The 16,182-nt window shown below is 36.2% G+C and overlaps 2 protein-coding genes across 3 annotated transcripts; both read left to right on the top strand.

The window, feature by feature from the left end:
• Window positions 1-222: 222 nt before the first annotated feature.
• Window positions 223-13,481, top strand: LOC107775273 (phospholipase D zeta 1). Of its 2 annotated transcripts, XM_016594990.2 has the most exons (21): window positions 223-553; window positions 1,885-1,986; window positions 2,109-2,224; window positions 2,328-2,469; window positions 2,925-3,095; window positions 3,962-4,135; window positions 4,962-5,204; window positions 5,283-5,399; window positions 6,165-6,304; window positions 6,448-6,597; window positions 7,645-7,801; window positions 7,873-8,119; window positions 8,206-8,348; window positions 8,776-8,886; window positions 10,407-10,553; window positions 10,621-10,818; window positions 11,096-11,197; window positions 11,976-12,107; window positions 12,299-12,364; window positions 12,722-12,783; window positions 12,927-13,481. In XM_016594990.2, exons 1-21 carry the CDS (start codon window positions 359-361, stop codon window positions 13,174-13,176), a joined length of 3,165 nt encoding a protein of 1,054 aa, XP_016450476.1. In that variant the 5' UTR covers window positions 223-358; the 3' UTR covers window positions 13,177-13,481. The 2 variants fall into 2 exon arrangements, with proteins under 2 accessions (XP_016450476.1, XP_075073742.1); XM_075217641.1 differs by lacking the exon at window positions 8,776-8,886.
• Window positions 13,482-14,328: 847 nt separating this feature from the next.
• Window positions 14,329-15,580, top strand: LOC107775275 (deoxyuridine 5'-triphosphate nucleotidohydrolase). The gene is made up of 3 exons (XM_016594994.2): window positions 14,329-14,624; window positions 14,709-14,800; window positions 15,047-15,580. Exons 1-3 carry the CDS (start codon window positions 14,443-14,445, stop codon window positions 15,289-15,291), a joined length of 519 nt encoding a protein of 172 aa, XP_016450480.1. The 5' UTR covers window positions 14,329-14,442; the 3' UTR covers window positions 15,292-15,580.
• Window positions 15,581-16,182: the final 602 nt, after the last annotated feature.

Genomic DNA, 16,182 nt, shown 5'->3' with positions numbered 1-16,182 from the left:
ACCGCAAACGAATAAACATTTACCACGTATACACTGACCCCACTCCACCAAAACCTACATCCACGTGTCTCCATCACAAGAGAGCTTCACGTGAAATACATGAACTCACCTGTCACCCTCCCCTAACTTGCGCCACTTGTTCTCCAACTATATTACGCCTTTTTGCTTCCGTTAGAAAAACGAAAGACGAAATAACTTTCTTAAACTCTCTCTCTCTCTCCTGCAGCTTCAAATTTTTAATATACTATCCGTATAAGAGAATATTCGTACAAATTCTGTGTTCTTTAAATGCCAAAGGAGTTTCTTATGTTGGATAATTTGAAATTAATTCAAGTTGAAGTAGCAAATAGCAGTAGCAATGTCGACGGAGAAACTGATAGAAAACGCGCCGGCGTCGGCAATGTCATCGATGCATTCGCTTCGTTGCTACGCCGAGCCGGCGACGATCTTTGAGGAATTGCCCAAAGCGACTATCATTGCGGTTTCAAGAGCAGATGCTAGTGATATAAGCCCTTTGCTTTTGTCATACACAATTGAAGTCCAGTACAAGCAGCCACAACATGGGGAAAGGTAAATAGAAGCTGAACAGGGAAATAGTACCACAATAGCGTTTTACTTTAAATACTAGGAGTAGTTATTATGTATAGCTCTGAATGTCGTGAACTTTGTGTTTCTGCTTTTCTTTTCTTTTCATTTAATTTAATATTGTAGTTGTTATAATCCATGAATAAGGAAGCACTTCCTCTGTTCGTTTTACTTGTCAGGTTTTACTAAAACTAGTTGTTCCAAATTTCTTGTCGATTTAGAAAAACAACAGAGAATAGATACCTTTTTTTTTTCTTCCAATTTTACCTTTAATAAATGTGGCAAGAGATCAATGCGGTGAAAGCAAGAAGTAGTATTAAATTGAAATCAAAGAATAAGTAAGGTTAACTTAGTCGAATTATTCTTTTAATTAATGTTTTCTTAAGGGCCCTGCCAAATGAAAACATGACTAGTGAAATGGAACGGAGGGAGTACATGATTTTACAATGATTTTTTAAAATCTCGTGTATGAAGCAGTTCGGTTTAATTGGATTAAGAAAATGCGATCATTGTGGTCTAAGTTGGGAAAAGCGTTTAGAATATATATTTGTTGATTTATTTTACTACTAGGTGGTATTTAAATGGGCATATTGGTACAGTATTTTTCCTTGGTGACTGGGAACAACATGCGGATTAGCGTTTAGATCATTTTGTAATGGTGTAGTTATTGAAATGGGCATCATATATACTGTTAAGACGGGTTGTGGTGGTTATGAGGAAAAGTGAGAAAAAAAATGCGATCAATTTTTTCTGGTGGAAGGGACGATGGAAATATATATATATACTGAGTCATCAAATAACTTTGTGACGTGGGAATGTCGGATTTAATAAACTACGGCATGTGTGGATATAGAAACTAATTAGTTAGGCCTATGATACTTGGTGTATTGAAGTTCAATAATTAAGTTACTAGAAAATATTCCTTTCCAGAATAAAGTTTTGGGTGACCCTATTCAAGAATGCCTCTTCTGCTAGCTAAGCCTTTAGTTGTCTATCAGTCTTTATGCTAAAATAATGAAAGAGTGAGCAGTTAACATTTTGGAACTCGTTTTTTTGTGAAGTCTTTATTTAATTGTAGATTTGATTCTTTTTCCATTACACTTTACCCTCCCCAGACCCCACGTGTGGGATTTTACTGGGTTGTTGTTGTTGTTGTTGTTGTATTCTTCTTCCATTAGTGCATTCCCTGATAACAACTAGTCAATAAAATTTATTTTCTAGAGAAAAAATCTCGTATTCACATTATCATTTTTGTTCGCATTACATGACCATCTCCTCTTTTACTTTTCCAATAAGCAGTTCAAGTGGCGCTTAGTGAAGAAGGCCTCACAAGTTATTTATTTGCACTTTGCATTGAGGAAACGTGCAATAATTGAGGAACTCCATGAAAAACAAGAGCAGGTTTCATCTCTCTTTGCTTTCACAAATATGAGACGTTTCTGCGCCTTCTTTATTTCTTCATTCTATGAGTATAATAATGCTAACTGTCTAAGAGTCTTACTTCTCAAATCCTTTGTGAAAAGGTTAAAGAATGGCTTCACCACATTGGTATAGGAGAACAAACAGCTGTCATACATGATGATGCTGAACCCGATGATGGTGCCGTGCAAATTTACAGTGAAGATAGTATTAGAAACAGGTGTCAAAAGGTTTCTGTGTGAATATAGTTATGCTTAGCAGGTGGGACCTTGCATACGTTCTGCAAATAGCATATATGATTCTTGCCCATGGGTTATTTGCAGGTATGTTCCATCCCGGGCTGCTTTATCAATCATTCATCCAGCATTGGGCAGGCAACAAACCGTTACAGAAAAAGGGAAAATCGCTATGCAAAAGTATCTGAATCATTTTTTGGGGAATTTGGACATTGTAAATTCTCGAGAGGTGTGTACTGTATTCTGCTTCAATCTCCAGTAGTTTGTTCTCTGACAGATACCTTTTGACTAGAAAGTTTGTCTGGGATATTGACATTTGTTGCAAAAGTAAACTGTTGGCAGGGGTACTCACTACCATCTTGGAAGCCGTAGACTAGTTAATCTCTGAAATTACATGTTAATACAAATTATTATGCCTGAATCTTGAATTAAGCATGGGGACAACTTACATGTCTATGTAAGTTATTACGTCATATACTTCCTTTGGATTAGCTACTGCCTCTAAGTGATGATACATTTCTCTATAGCCTGAATCTGGAATTATCTCCCCCTGGGTGGGTAGGGGGTCGGGGAGCAATTTTTGGTATTCATAGTTAAGAAACAGTATATTTGGTTCTTTGAGAGTTTCTGCTGTTAATGCTTATTTTCCTTGGTTGTAACATATAGAGAATTTTTAAACTTTAGGTGTGCAAGTTTTTGGAGGTATCCAAGTTATCATTCTTACCAGAATATGGCCCAAAGCTCAAAGAAAATTACGTAATGATTAAGCATTTGTTGAAAGTTCCCAAAGACGAGGAGGATGCGGGATGTTGCATATGTTATTGGTCTGGCTGTTGCAAGAGCAAGTGGCAAAAGGTAAACAATCACCATAGTAGTCTGCTGACAACATTTGTGGATATATGTGAATGCACACTATACAAAAACTTTTATGCACATAAGGTTTTCTGTCTATCTGAAAGTCTATTTATTGACACGTACTATCTTACAGAGGTACAGTTGAAGAGCTGATTTTGTTCTGGCATGAAGATGGACATACCTCATTTTATGTTGCGTTCAGATTCGAGAAATGTTATTACATTTAGAATGTATCCCTTCCTCAATTCCTTCCAGACAGACACAAATATAGAAACCTGAAAAGCATACTTCCTCTTTACTGACAAGATGAATTGACACTTGGTTTGTTAAGAACAAGACTGAAAATCACTCGTGTTACTTTTGAACTCAAAGTAACATAGTGAATGAGGAATGTCATGAATGAGTGGAGGTGGTCAGACACTAAAGATAGATAGCCACACATGTATTTTAAGAACTCATCTTGGCAACGTTCAGGTCTCCACAGTTCCATGGTTGTTATCATGTTCTATCTGACTAAGATTCTGCATCTACTAACATTGTCCACTTTCATTACCAATTTGTCTACGTCCAATCGAGAACATCCCAATAGTTGGACTAACACATTATTTAACGCTGCATGAGTGAACATTTGTTAACTGAAAATCGGGAGTTGTAATTTTGATGAAAAAAATTGCGACTATAGCAGACACCAATTGGGTACACGTAAGTGTAAGGCTAAGGCGATCTTTTATCTTTTGTGCTCTCCTGAATCATCAATGTGTCTGTGAAGCAAGTGTTATCTGAATATGTTGTGTCCTCCACAGTGGTTGACTCTCTTAAACTTTTTTTTGCTTCCTTGTCTTAACTATTCATGCTATGTTATGCAGGTTTGGGCTGTTTTAAAACCTGGTTACTTGGCCTTACTAAACAATCCTTTTGATGCAAAATTACTGGACATTATTGTGTTCGATGTGCTTCCAACATCTAATGAGAAGGGAGAGAATCCAGTATACTTAGCAGAGGAAATAAGAGAAAAAAATCCTTTGCGATATGCATTTAAGGTCTGCTTCCATTCAAACTGTCTAATCTCAAATTTCAACCATTACAATTTCTTAATTCTTGGTTACTTGTTCATTTTATGAGTGCTCTACTACTACACAGTGCTAAGTTTATTATTAAAAACACATGTCATATATGGGCAACAAAGTTGTGTATTTCGGGTGCTCATCGTGCCACGCTCACCTGAATATGCCTGAAGCTGAGAGTTATCTCGTTTTTGATATTCAAGCAAGTGATTTCGTGACACTTACTGAAGTACTAGTTTAAGTTTAATCAATTAGATGTTCTGTCCCTGGACCAGTAAGATACTTAAAAAAGAATTTGTCAGCTTGAATGAAGATTATAAATAATTCAGATTCAATCAGCTCTGCATTATAACATAAGGCAATGATTGAGCTTGTTTCACAGTTTGCACTGTTTACTTCTTTCTTCCCATAATTCCACCATTCAAGTTTATGCATTGACAGATTCTACTACTTCTTAGGAAGTTTGATTCAGGAAAACTGCGAAATAAATTTAGTCAAGCTAATGGATTTTCTGGTTAACTGTCCAGTAACTTCTTGGCTAACAAAGATTTGTGGGAAAATCACTTTTTTCCTTGACGTACCTTTGCCATTCTCTTGGGAAATCCATTTTCTGTTACTACACTCTCAACCAAATAAATTCATAATGGATCAGTGTGTCAAATTATGAAGTTACATGTTGAGTGCATCAATTACATCTTTCTGTGTTTTTAATTTAGCTTATAATCACTGAACTTACTTCTCAACGAGTGCATCTTGTTTTTGTTTCCTTTTACATAAAACTGACAGTTGTAATGTCTGAAAGGTTTGTTGTGGCAACCGCATTGTAAAGTTTAGAACCACGAGCAATGCCAAAGTCGATGATTGGATATCTGCAATCAATGATGCTGTTCTTAAACCTCCGGAAGGATGGTGTAACCCTCACCGCTTTGGTTCTTTTGCTCCATTGAGGGGGACAAATGATGATGCCACTCAAGCTCAGTGGTTTATAGATGGTAAAGCAGCATTTGAGGCAATTGCTTCTTCAATAGAGAGTGCAAAATCTGAGGTTGATCTCTCAACTTGTTACTCTCAATCAAATATTTTCTTGCTGCAGAGAGTTCCACCTAATTTAATTTTTATGCAGATCTATATAACTGGATGGTGGCTTTGCCCAGAACTGTACTTGAGACGTCCATTTCACAACCATAGCTCATCTAGACTTGATGCATTACTTGAGACTAAAGCCAAAGAAGGGGTCCAGGTGCATATGCAACCGATCTCTTCTAGTAACATGTTTTGACTTTACAAATAATTGAATAGAATTTTGCAAGTATAATTCTTATTCTGTGATATTCGCCCACAGTCTTATAAGTCGCACTTTTGTTGAGAGATATTACTCAAATCATCATGCTCAGTCACTTGTAATAAATATTAGGAATCGAGCATTTTGTCTTGTGTCTAGACACATTGTTTTCAACAGAGACACAATGAACCTAGAATGTATAATATGTGACTAGCTGTACCAAATGATTTTAATATGCGTTCTGCTGATACTAAGACTTCTAGTGCTTTACTTGCTTTTTGAATTTATAACGAATATAATGGATCGACTTGAGTATCTTGCGGAGATAGTCAACAATTGCCATTTGCTTAATCTTAAAAAGATGGTATATCGAGAAGTTATAGCAAATGTCTATGTATTTTCTTTCTTTATTTTTTTCCAGAGAACGTAGTATCTGTTATTATATTCTACATTCAAAAAGTAAATATATAAGTACTTTATGTGTTATTTGACCAGAGAAAAGGTAGATGGTACTGGGTGCAATAAATGGTTGACAATATTTCGCTTGATAATGATCTTGACTTCTCTTGTTCTTATAAAAGAAGAGATCATGCTTACTCTTTTCCAGTGTTCGCTACGAGATTTCTTTAAGTTAGAAGGGATACCAAGAGATGTGCTTTTTTCTACAGATCTTCCATTATGATTTTTAAGATGGAATCTAACTTCTAAATATATGTTATGCAGATTTATATTCTTCTCTACAAGGAGGTTTCTATTGCTTTAAAGATTAACAGTTTATACAGTAAAAGACAGCTTCTGAAAATTCACAAAAATGTTAAAGTCCTGCGATATCCGAACCATTTCTCTGCGGGGATCTACTTGTGGTAAGCAGTTAATTTTTTTTATACAACATAAACTCTGATGTAATCATGATATAGAATGGAGTTTCCATCAGATCTACGCTCAATATTCTTTTTTCCTTCTACTTGATAAGTTTATTAAACTAAAACGTGCTTGCCACATGCAGGTCGCACCATGAAAAGATTGTCATTGTAGACAACAAGATTTGTTATATTGGAGGGCTAGATTTATGTTTTGGCCGTTATGACACAAGAGAACACAACTTGGCTGATCTGCCTCCTTCTATTTGGCCTGGGAAGGACTACTATAACCCAAGGTAATCTAGCTTCAATATGTATACGACCAGGTCATAAAATTGAAGTTTCCTTTGGCAAGTTTGGATTTATATTGATGCCATTATTTTGTCAACAAGAATTCTTCTCGAACTCCGTAGTTGGTATGTGTTCGAGTAATAGGTTTCCATTAGCATTCAGGTGATGGACTATGTAGATTTTGAAAAGAATCCACCATGACATAGAACATGAATTATATTAATGTCTTGGTGAATTATATTAAATCGCCCAGACAATGTGACAGTTTGAGAGATTACATTATCGTGTTTGGTAATGAGGAGGCAAAGGAAACTAGTGAAAAGTTGAACAATTTCTGTCCCTTCCATGAAGAGGAGAAAATTACTTCCCTCTAGGACTCACATAGTTTAATGTGAAAGAAGGAGGTTAAGTGAAGATGCAAACAATTCTCTTCACTTTGTCCCCAAGTTTCCTTTTCGTACTCTTCTTTTCATCATTTCCTAACAAACCGTGTGTAAAAAATTGAAACGCGTTTTTAGTGCTATGAGCACTATTTGTGGTGGTGGTGGGGGGGGGGGGACGAAATATTGAAGCAATCGATTGAGTTACATGATTGTACTTTACTATCTCCGTCCTATGAGCGTGCAATTTAGGATGTTAATGTGAATTATATTATATATAAGAGATAATGAAAGAAAATGTTAAAGTAATGGAGTACTAAATTTTAGTTCGATAGGGAAAGCGTCTTATCAAAATTTGAATTGATTGATTAAATAAATTTCAATTCATGTAACTAGTGAAACTCATATCAATAATATTAGTAGTAGTGGTGGCAACGATCTTGGGATGTCCTAAAATGTAAGAGTATCATGTAAGAGTAATATTCTAGACCTCCAACTAATTCAAATGAAAATCTATTTTAGAGTGAGATGCTTCAAGTTAATATCTATTTCATAGATGGAGAAAGGAAAGAATTAGAGCGTTCTCTCAAGTTTGACTGCCTATAGAAGGCATTCAAACCAATATGCAGCAAATGTGATATTGAAATTTGATGAATAATCATTATTATGCAGAGAATCCGAGCCAAATTCTTGGGAAGATGCCATGAAAGATGAATTAGATCGAGAGAAATATCCCCGAATGCCATGGCATGATGTCCACTGTGCTCTATGGGGACCACCTTGCCGAGACATTGCCAGACACTTCGTTCAGCGCTGGAATCATGCTAAGGTTCTTTTCTGGTCTTCAGCATACTTATTTAAGAAATTTCAAGTTGCTAATATTTCTGATAATTGATGCAGAGAAGCAAAGCTCCAAATGAACAGACAATACCACTGCTTATGCCACAGCATCACATGGTTCTTCCGCACTACATGGGGAGAAGCAGAGAAGTTGAGGCCGAAACTAAGACAGCTGAGCTGAAACCTGAAGACCTGAATGGACAAGATCCATTTCCGTCTGGGTCACCACCAGAAGACATCCCATTACTTTTACCCCAGGAAGCTGATTGTGACAAGGAGGCCTCCAGTGAGGATGAGAAGTTGGCTGGTCTGATGTCTAGTCTCTTGCTTCAGCTTGATTTATTTTAAGTTAGCATTGTGACATTAGATCTGAAGATATTTTTTTTTTTGCAGATGATCTTCATCGCCCAGATCTCCAAAGCCAAATGAAAACTTACCAACAAGATAATTGGTGGGAGACACAAGAGCGTGTAGCAGAAGTGGTTTCAACAGATGAATTAGCAGATGTTGGTCCTCGGGTCCGTTGTCACTGTCAGGTTAGCTCTAACAATATAGTACAAAGAGGATGTGACAATGTTAAGTAGCTGGTCTTTATTGCTGAAGGATAACCAAAACTCGGAGAAAATATCAGCTAGTATTAGAAACTTGAAGAATTCTGAAATACAAAATCAGGTGGAGGATAATATCAGTCAGAACCCCCCCCCCCCCACCCACCCCCCTCTGGGTGCTATTGTTATAGGGTAATGATATTGTGAGCAAATGAAGGTAGAGATTAGTAGCAGCTATTTAGCTAAAAAATACTTCGAATATTTATACTTTCTGCTGATAATGTTTCGGTTCATAATATTCCTTCAAACTATTTCCTTTAGATGATTCGAAAATACAATTATCTTTTTGTTTTTTCAGTTTCGCATATGTCTCAGTTAATTTTCCATGACATTTCATATGGCTAACATGTCCTAGGTCATTAGAAGTGTTAGCCAATGGTCTGCTGGAACAACTCAAACTGAAGAGAGCATTCACAAAGCTTATTGTTCTCTTATTGAGGAAGCAGAACATTTTGTGTTCATTGAGGTAACCACTAAATACAGCTGATAATTAACCACAAAGATAATACTGATTGTCAGAGCTTTTCTCTTTGAGATACTATAGGGCAGCACACACTATTTCCAGCTATGCCGAGTTTATAATGCTTTCTTCTGATTCAATCTCTAGACTATGGAAAGGTAATCTCCATCTGTCGTCAACATTATCTTGACTGCCATCAGTGACTTCAGTAGGTTTCCTGTTGTTACTATCAAGTCACAAGTGTAATCTTCTTGTTCAGACTGCACCATTACTCCATTCAGCAGTTGCTAGAGAAAAACACTTGAGAAAGAACTATAACAAGTTTGTACATTTAAAGTGAGTTTGCCATGGAAAAAAACAAGAGTTATGGAAATCTGGAAGCTAGAATAAGGTACAATCATAAATAATTACACTGAGCACTCCCACTAATTTGGAAAAGAGGTCGTAGTAAGGAACAATCAAGTATTTCCTTCAAATTTCAGTCAAACACCTTCATGTTTTCCCTGATTGCTCAAGTATTGACAAATCATTCTGTGGCCGCAAAAGAATCAAGTAGAAGGTACAAGCAATAAAAAGTAATTTTAAAAGAATAGCCTAATATAACCAGGAAAAAGTTTTCCTAAAGTACGTTTCATTTACCCATACACTATAGTCAAGCTGGATCAACCTTTTATTGATAGAGTTACACAAAAGTATGTAGTTTAACTGTTCTTACTCCTTCAAGAGGGGATGTCAGATAGCATGACACCATTGTTTGGAAGCACATGTCCGAATGTGCATCTGCAAGTCATTACAATTTTAAGAAGATTCACAAATAAGAGTCAATTGATGTTCTCTTCTGTGTTCATTGATCTTCTTCAGCCCCAGAAAGTGTGTGCTTTATAGGAGCCTCCTCTAACTTTCCAAGTAATATGGGAGGATTGCTGGACATAATATTTGCTAATGGCCTTTATATACACCCTGTCGGCTGTCACATATAGCCACTAACTAAATAGTACAACACCTGATTGCTTCTGACTGATTGATACAAATGGGTTTTCACACATGTGCTTGCTATTATATTATAGCAGCCTACACATATCAAACCATGAGAACATGAGCTGACCTGATCTTCCAAATTTGCTTCTGTACTTTTTCAAGCAATTTCTTTCTCTCAGCTTGATGGATTAGTGATGACGATCTTTTGTCATTTTCTTTTTCCAGCTGCTAGCTTACTCAAAGTTTTAGCTAGTAGTTTATGAGCTGGAACCTATGATAATTATGGTTGATGTCAATCGTCATTCAAAACTGATTCTTTTGTTAACCAAGTAGCTACGTCAAGCCACAAATGTGGAAGATTACATTTCTCGTTTATTTTCATTGAGAAGCAATATGAAATTGTGATTTGTTTTCCTAAATACTGATAACAATCTTTTTGTTTTTCTTAGTTCTGATGTTTTATGATTTTATGTACAAAACTCTAGTAAAGAAGCTCACTTAATGGTGTTAAATGAAACCTTTTTTTTTTTTTTTTTGCAAACTTTCAGAATCAATTTTTTATCTCGGGTCTTGCTGGAGATGAAACTATAAGCAATCGTGTAGCTGATGCTTTATACAGACGTATACGGCGAGCACACAAAGAAAATAGATGTTTCAGGGTTATAATAGTCATCCCACTATTACCTGGTTTTCAGGTAGGCATCTTCCATTCACATCGGGGACTGACTATAAGTTGGTTTTGATCTAGCTTCAAAATTACAGGGAGGTCTTGATGACATTGGGGCAGCAACTGTGAGAGCCTTAATGCACTGGCAATACCGGACAATTTCCAAGAGCAACAGTTCAATATTGCACAATCTTAATGCTCTGTTGGGTCCAGAAACCCGTGATTACATATCTTTTTATGGTCTCAGGACGTATGGCCAGCTTTCTGATGTTGGTCCCATGTTCACCAGTCAGGTAATTCTTAAAGAGCTAACACTTACAAAATCAATTAACTGCAATTCACTTATATAGTAAGATTGTCCATAGATTAGCAATTATTATCTTTGAATTGCTAAGAGCCAGTCAATGTCCTTCTACTTATTCGTAGGAAATGTTCATCATCATTTGTCAATGTTTTCTCTTGACTTTCTAATATGCATCATGTAGTATTGCAAGTTCTCTTGATCTTGATTGTTCGGACTTCGGAGATTTGGTGTTCAATTGCACCTAAAGTTCTCAAATTTCACCACAGGTTTATGTACATAGTAAAGTGATGATAGTGGATGACCGTATAGCCTTGATTGGATCATCTAATATAAATGACAGAAGTTTGCTTGGATCTCGCGACTCTGAGGTAAATCCTTTTTCTGTAAGACTACTGTTCTAGGCTTTTAGGATTTGAAGAACATGAAATCTTAGTCTCTATAAGATAGTCTTTTCCTCTTCGAGGAAGAAGAGAAACAAGCATTACTCCCCGGAATAGCTTGTCTAAGTTCACAAAGGTGGTAGGACAAATAAATATGGGGATAATTGTTAGTCAAGCAGTTATAACCCTTGCGGACTTTTGTTTGCTAGCAGTCTAATGTAGTGTACAAGAACTTGTCACTTGGAGTTTGTAGACTTTTTTCTTCGTTGAAGGAAATGTTTTAAATAGAACAATAGGAATGAATACAGCTTTTAGGGCTAATCAATGCTTTTATCCTGTAAGTAGAAGTAAAACTCTAGAAACTGCACAAAAATAAGAACGCACATATGGCGTTTACCTGCATAAATTCTGCTTTCATTTGTGAATTTGTTCATCTATCATGGGAAACTGTAAATTCATCCCATTTCCACCTTGAATTGCTGGCTGTCGATTTACATAGTTGGTTCATTCATTTATGCTGCTTATACCATGCATGCTGCTTGTGAATGAAAGTTGTCCATAGTCAAAAGATAAGTATGACCTTTCCATCTTTTCAATTGCATGAGACTGCACATATTAACTTCGACCTTGGATATCTGCACTTGAATTCTTTCCGCTACTTATCTGCAAAAGCAGTATCTTGTTCTTAGATACTTTTAAACATTTGATTTAAAAAAAAGTATTTTTAGAAAAAAAGAAAATTCTGACAGAAAATCGGTTGTTCCAGATTTGTGTAGTCATTGAAGATAAAGATTTCATTGATTCATCCATGGACGGAAAGCCTTGGAAGGCTGGAAAATTTTCTTTTAGCCTTCGGATTTCTTTGTGGGCAGAGCACCTTGGTTTACATGCTGAAGAGGTAAGTGATGTTGCAGAGTCAGACTTTGAATGCCGTTAAAACTTCCTCTCTTGGATGTCACCATATCTTCGTTAAAAATTAGCAATGCCTGAGCTCCTTGGCACTTGCCATTGTTAGCCCTGACATGCAATACTTTTTCATTTGCATATGTTTTGAGATATAGCAACTAAAGGCTATCCTTTCTTTTCCAGATTTGTCAAATCAAAGATCCCGTTGCTGACTCTTCTTACAAAGATATATGGATGGCAACTGCAGAGGTGAGACTGGTATTTCTTATGTTGCTGTATGTTAAGTGCTTAAAAGAACTACCAAAACAAGATTGTACTACTTCTTGAAAAGAAAAAAAAAGAGAAAAAATTTCTTTTGGTAGAGATGCATGGACATACTAACATAGGAAGAAAGCTTTCTGGTATAACAGCAGTTTCATTATCACTCTTCTCTTCTGGTTTTAGTTACTTAGTTGGTCTTTCTATAACTGCCCATTACCGAATATCATTTCTATGTATGCCATGTGCGAGATCTTGTCCAGACTTGCACAATCTGGTCCCCTAGATTTTCAGATTTTCATCTCAAAGCTTCAATAACTCCTTAATTTTGTATTTTTTATGTTACAGTCGAATGCCACAATTTACCAAGACGTGTTCTCTTGCATCCCAAATGATCTTGTTCACTCAAGGTACTTGACAGCCACACTATGACTTTCCACCTCTATCTTTTTCTCTTTTGTGGGGGTTGGGGTGTGGGTGGGCGATATAACTCGTTGATCTTGTTCACTCAGGCTCAATTGCTTATGTTTTCTAATGTCATCCTGGAATGCAGATCTGAACTTCGACAATGTAGGAATCACTGGAAAGATAAGCTTGGGCACACTACTATTGATTTAGGTGTCGCTCCTGATAAACTTGAATTTCACGATAATGGGCTAGTAACTGTAGAGAATACGAAAGAGAGGTTAAAGTCAGTCAAAGGACATCTTGTTTCTTTTCCATTGGAGTTCATGCGTGAAGAAGATCTGAGACCGGGGTTTATCGAGACTGAGTTTTATACTTCTCCTCAAGTGTTCCATTAAGCTACAAACTTAAGACATGAAGCATCTGTACAGCAACGAAACGTAGATATAGGCTTTGTGTGTGCGAAAGTGTACAGATATTCCTATTTGTGTATATTAGCAGCCATTGTAGGACGGAAACTAGACTGAAAATTCTTTTGTATCAAGATATCAAGCTGTAAGTCTTCCCTGGGTATTTTAGAAACCAACCATATTCTTTTAGAGTTAGTATCGGACTGGTTCCAATTAGTATTGTTTATAACTTGTACCCTACATTATACTTAATTGTGTTTTATGAAAAAAATATATATGTGAATTGCTGTTCAGATCTTCTTTACAGTTTATGGTACAGTATACATTATGCTTTCTCATGTAAAGTGTAAACATGACAATATCCCTGGTAACCCAAACCCCCAAAATCTTCACTGCGTTAACTTGCTTGCGTAACTTGAAGCTGCTATTGGTTCTGGTTCTATTTTTCTCTTCTTTTATTTTCTTTTTCATGGGAAAAAGGAAAAGAAATAAGTTGCTCGGTTAAAGCAACTTCAAATCATTGAGGCGTCATCTCATGAACAATACCAAAAACATAACAGCTTGATTTGATATTCTCCAAGGTAAATTGATTTATATTAGGAATTGATAGATTAGTTTTTCTATAATATACAAGGGTTACTAGAAAAGCAATATGACGTCCCTTTGAGCAAATAAATATTAGACACTTCTATTTACAAAAACATTTGTACCATGTTATAAGTGACTTGAGCATACCAGCTTTTATAGATTGAGACTTTTCAAACAGAAAAAAAAAACAAATTAAGACCTTTGGTTGAGAATTAAGCCTCCGGCCACAATAAGTGACCAATTTGTTTTTTTATTTTGGTCCAAAATAAGTATTCATTTATATAATCAAAAAAGTATTCAATTTATTTTTTCAAAATTACATAAGCATCTCTAAAAAGTTTTTTACTCTTCATTCACACTAACTATTTTTTTTCTAGAATTTAGTATTTTCTTAATAGCGTGTCCGATGCAAATTGGACTGGAGGAGGGAGTAATAGAGTTCGAAGCAGCCTCAAAATTTGATTGCAGTTTCATTCTGGTTTGTGAATTAAATACTAGGTGGAGCAAATGGGAATTTTGTATCCCCATTTCCCTATACAGAAAAAGGCGGGAATATTTGGCGCCATTTCATTTTTCTCGGCTGAAATTCCCCACATAAACCTCCCATTCACTTTTCAAAGTCCTTGCATTCTCAGAAACTTTTCTTCAACAAACCAAATTCCAAAAATGGCAGAAAATGATATAAACTCCCCTGAGATCAAAGAGCCTTCTCCAAAAATCCAGAAATTGGACAAACCCCAGAACGGCGTTCTCCTTGAAATCCCCTTTTTCCGAGTCAAGAAACTCTCTGAAAATGCTGTTTTGCCCTCCAGAGCTTCACCTCTTTCTGCTGGTTACGATCTTTCCAGGTTCGTTTTCAGATTTTATTTTAATTGAACCCATTTAGCAAGATCAAAAAACTTCTCTAAACTGTTTGTTTTCTTCGTATACAGTGCTGCAGAGGCTAAAGTTCCCGCCAGAGGCAAGGCTCTTATACCCACAGATCTCAGCATCGCTGTTCCTCAAGGAGCCTATGCTCGTATTGGTAATTTCCTCGACATTTTTGAAATATTTTTCCCGACCTTTTTATCAGGAAAACATTTTTTTATGAAATTAATTTCCAGTGTTTGGTTACTTTTAGTCATTTAACTTGTACACATTTTATATAAAACACTATTGTTATTTCCTGTATTACTTTGTAATCATATCCCCCATGGCACCCTCAAAGTGCTGATTTACCAGGACTGATACTTGTGTTTTCTGTTACTTTTTATTCTTTGTTTGGTAATAGCGCCTCGATCTGGTTTGGCATGGAAGCATTCGATAGATGTTGGAGCTGGAGTTATAGATGCAGACTACAGAGGGCCAGTTGGGGTTATTTTGTTCAACCATTCTGATGTTGATTTTGAAGTTAAGGCTGGTGATAGGATTGCACAGCTTATTATTCAGAAAATTATGACACCAGATGTCGAGGAGGTTGATGATCTTGATTCAACTGTGAGAGGATCTGGTGGCTTTGGATCCACTGGAGTATAAAAAAGTTTGTCCTCAACTTAGAAAATGGTGGTATTATAGTATTATCCAGTTTTAGATTTTGTAGGTTTTGGCTGTTATTTGGGTTCTACTTAGGTACTAAAAGTCTACAACCAATAGTTTGGTTAGTGATGAAGCAGTGGGAGATTTTGGAAGGTATATTGGGATCAAATGTATATCTCACTCATCTTAAATAGTAAGTATCAATTAGTAATCTACTCTTTTGTTCTATGAGCAGTCACATTCAACTCGACTATATTTGTTTTAATCAAAAGTTCTACAATTGTTACGCATATAGTTTGGTTCATTTCATTTTCCTGCTTGAGCTTGAGTGAGAAGTGCCCTTTGCTCTTGATTCCTGGCTCCAACTTTTGCCAGCCTGCTAAATGCTGCAATTCAGAGCCATATTTGTAATTTCAACACTTTGAGATAAGAACATCAAAGTGAAAATATGCTTCTTGAAGAAAGTGACTTAAAATTGCACATCGAATTAGCAACTTGATAAGCAATTGGGTTCAGCATTAAACTCTCCCACAGCTAGGGGTGGCAAAATGATTAAAAATGTTATCCACTAAAACATGGGTTGAATAATAACTTTTTAAAAATGGGTCAAATATGGATAAGAATCATATTATCCTAATCAATGGGTTTAACTTTTACACTTGTAAAGTCTTAAATTGGGTATCTTGAGACAAAATTCTCCCAAAAGTGATCACATGCAAGAAGTTAACCCTTTTTTATCCGTATAATATGAGTTGGGTCGGATAATTGAGTTGTTTTTTCATTACCTGTTTTCGACCCGAATCATATCCGACCTAACAAGCTCGTTTGCCACTCCTACCCATATAGCTAATGTGATAGAATCAGAAGGGTTGCTTGTAGAAGTTAGTGGCC

The sequence above is a fragment of the Nicotiana tabacum genome, chromosome 7 (assembly GCF_000715075.1).
Source record: "Nicotiana tabacum cultivar K326 chromosome 7, ASM71507v2, whole genome shotgun sequence".
Lineage (NCBI taxonomy): Eukaryota > Viridiplantae > Streptophyta > Magnoliopsida > Solanales > Solanaceae > Nicotiana > Nicotiana tabacum.
The sequence above is the reverse complement of the archived record's forward strand: the minus strand, read 5'-3'. Positions and strand labels throughout refer to the sequence as shown.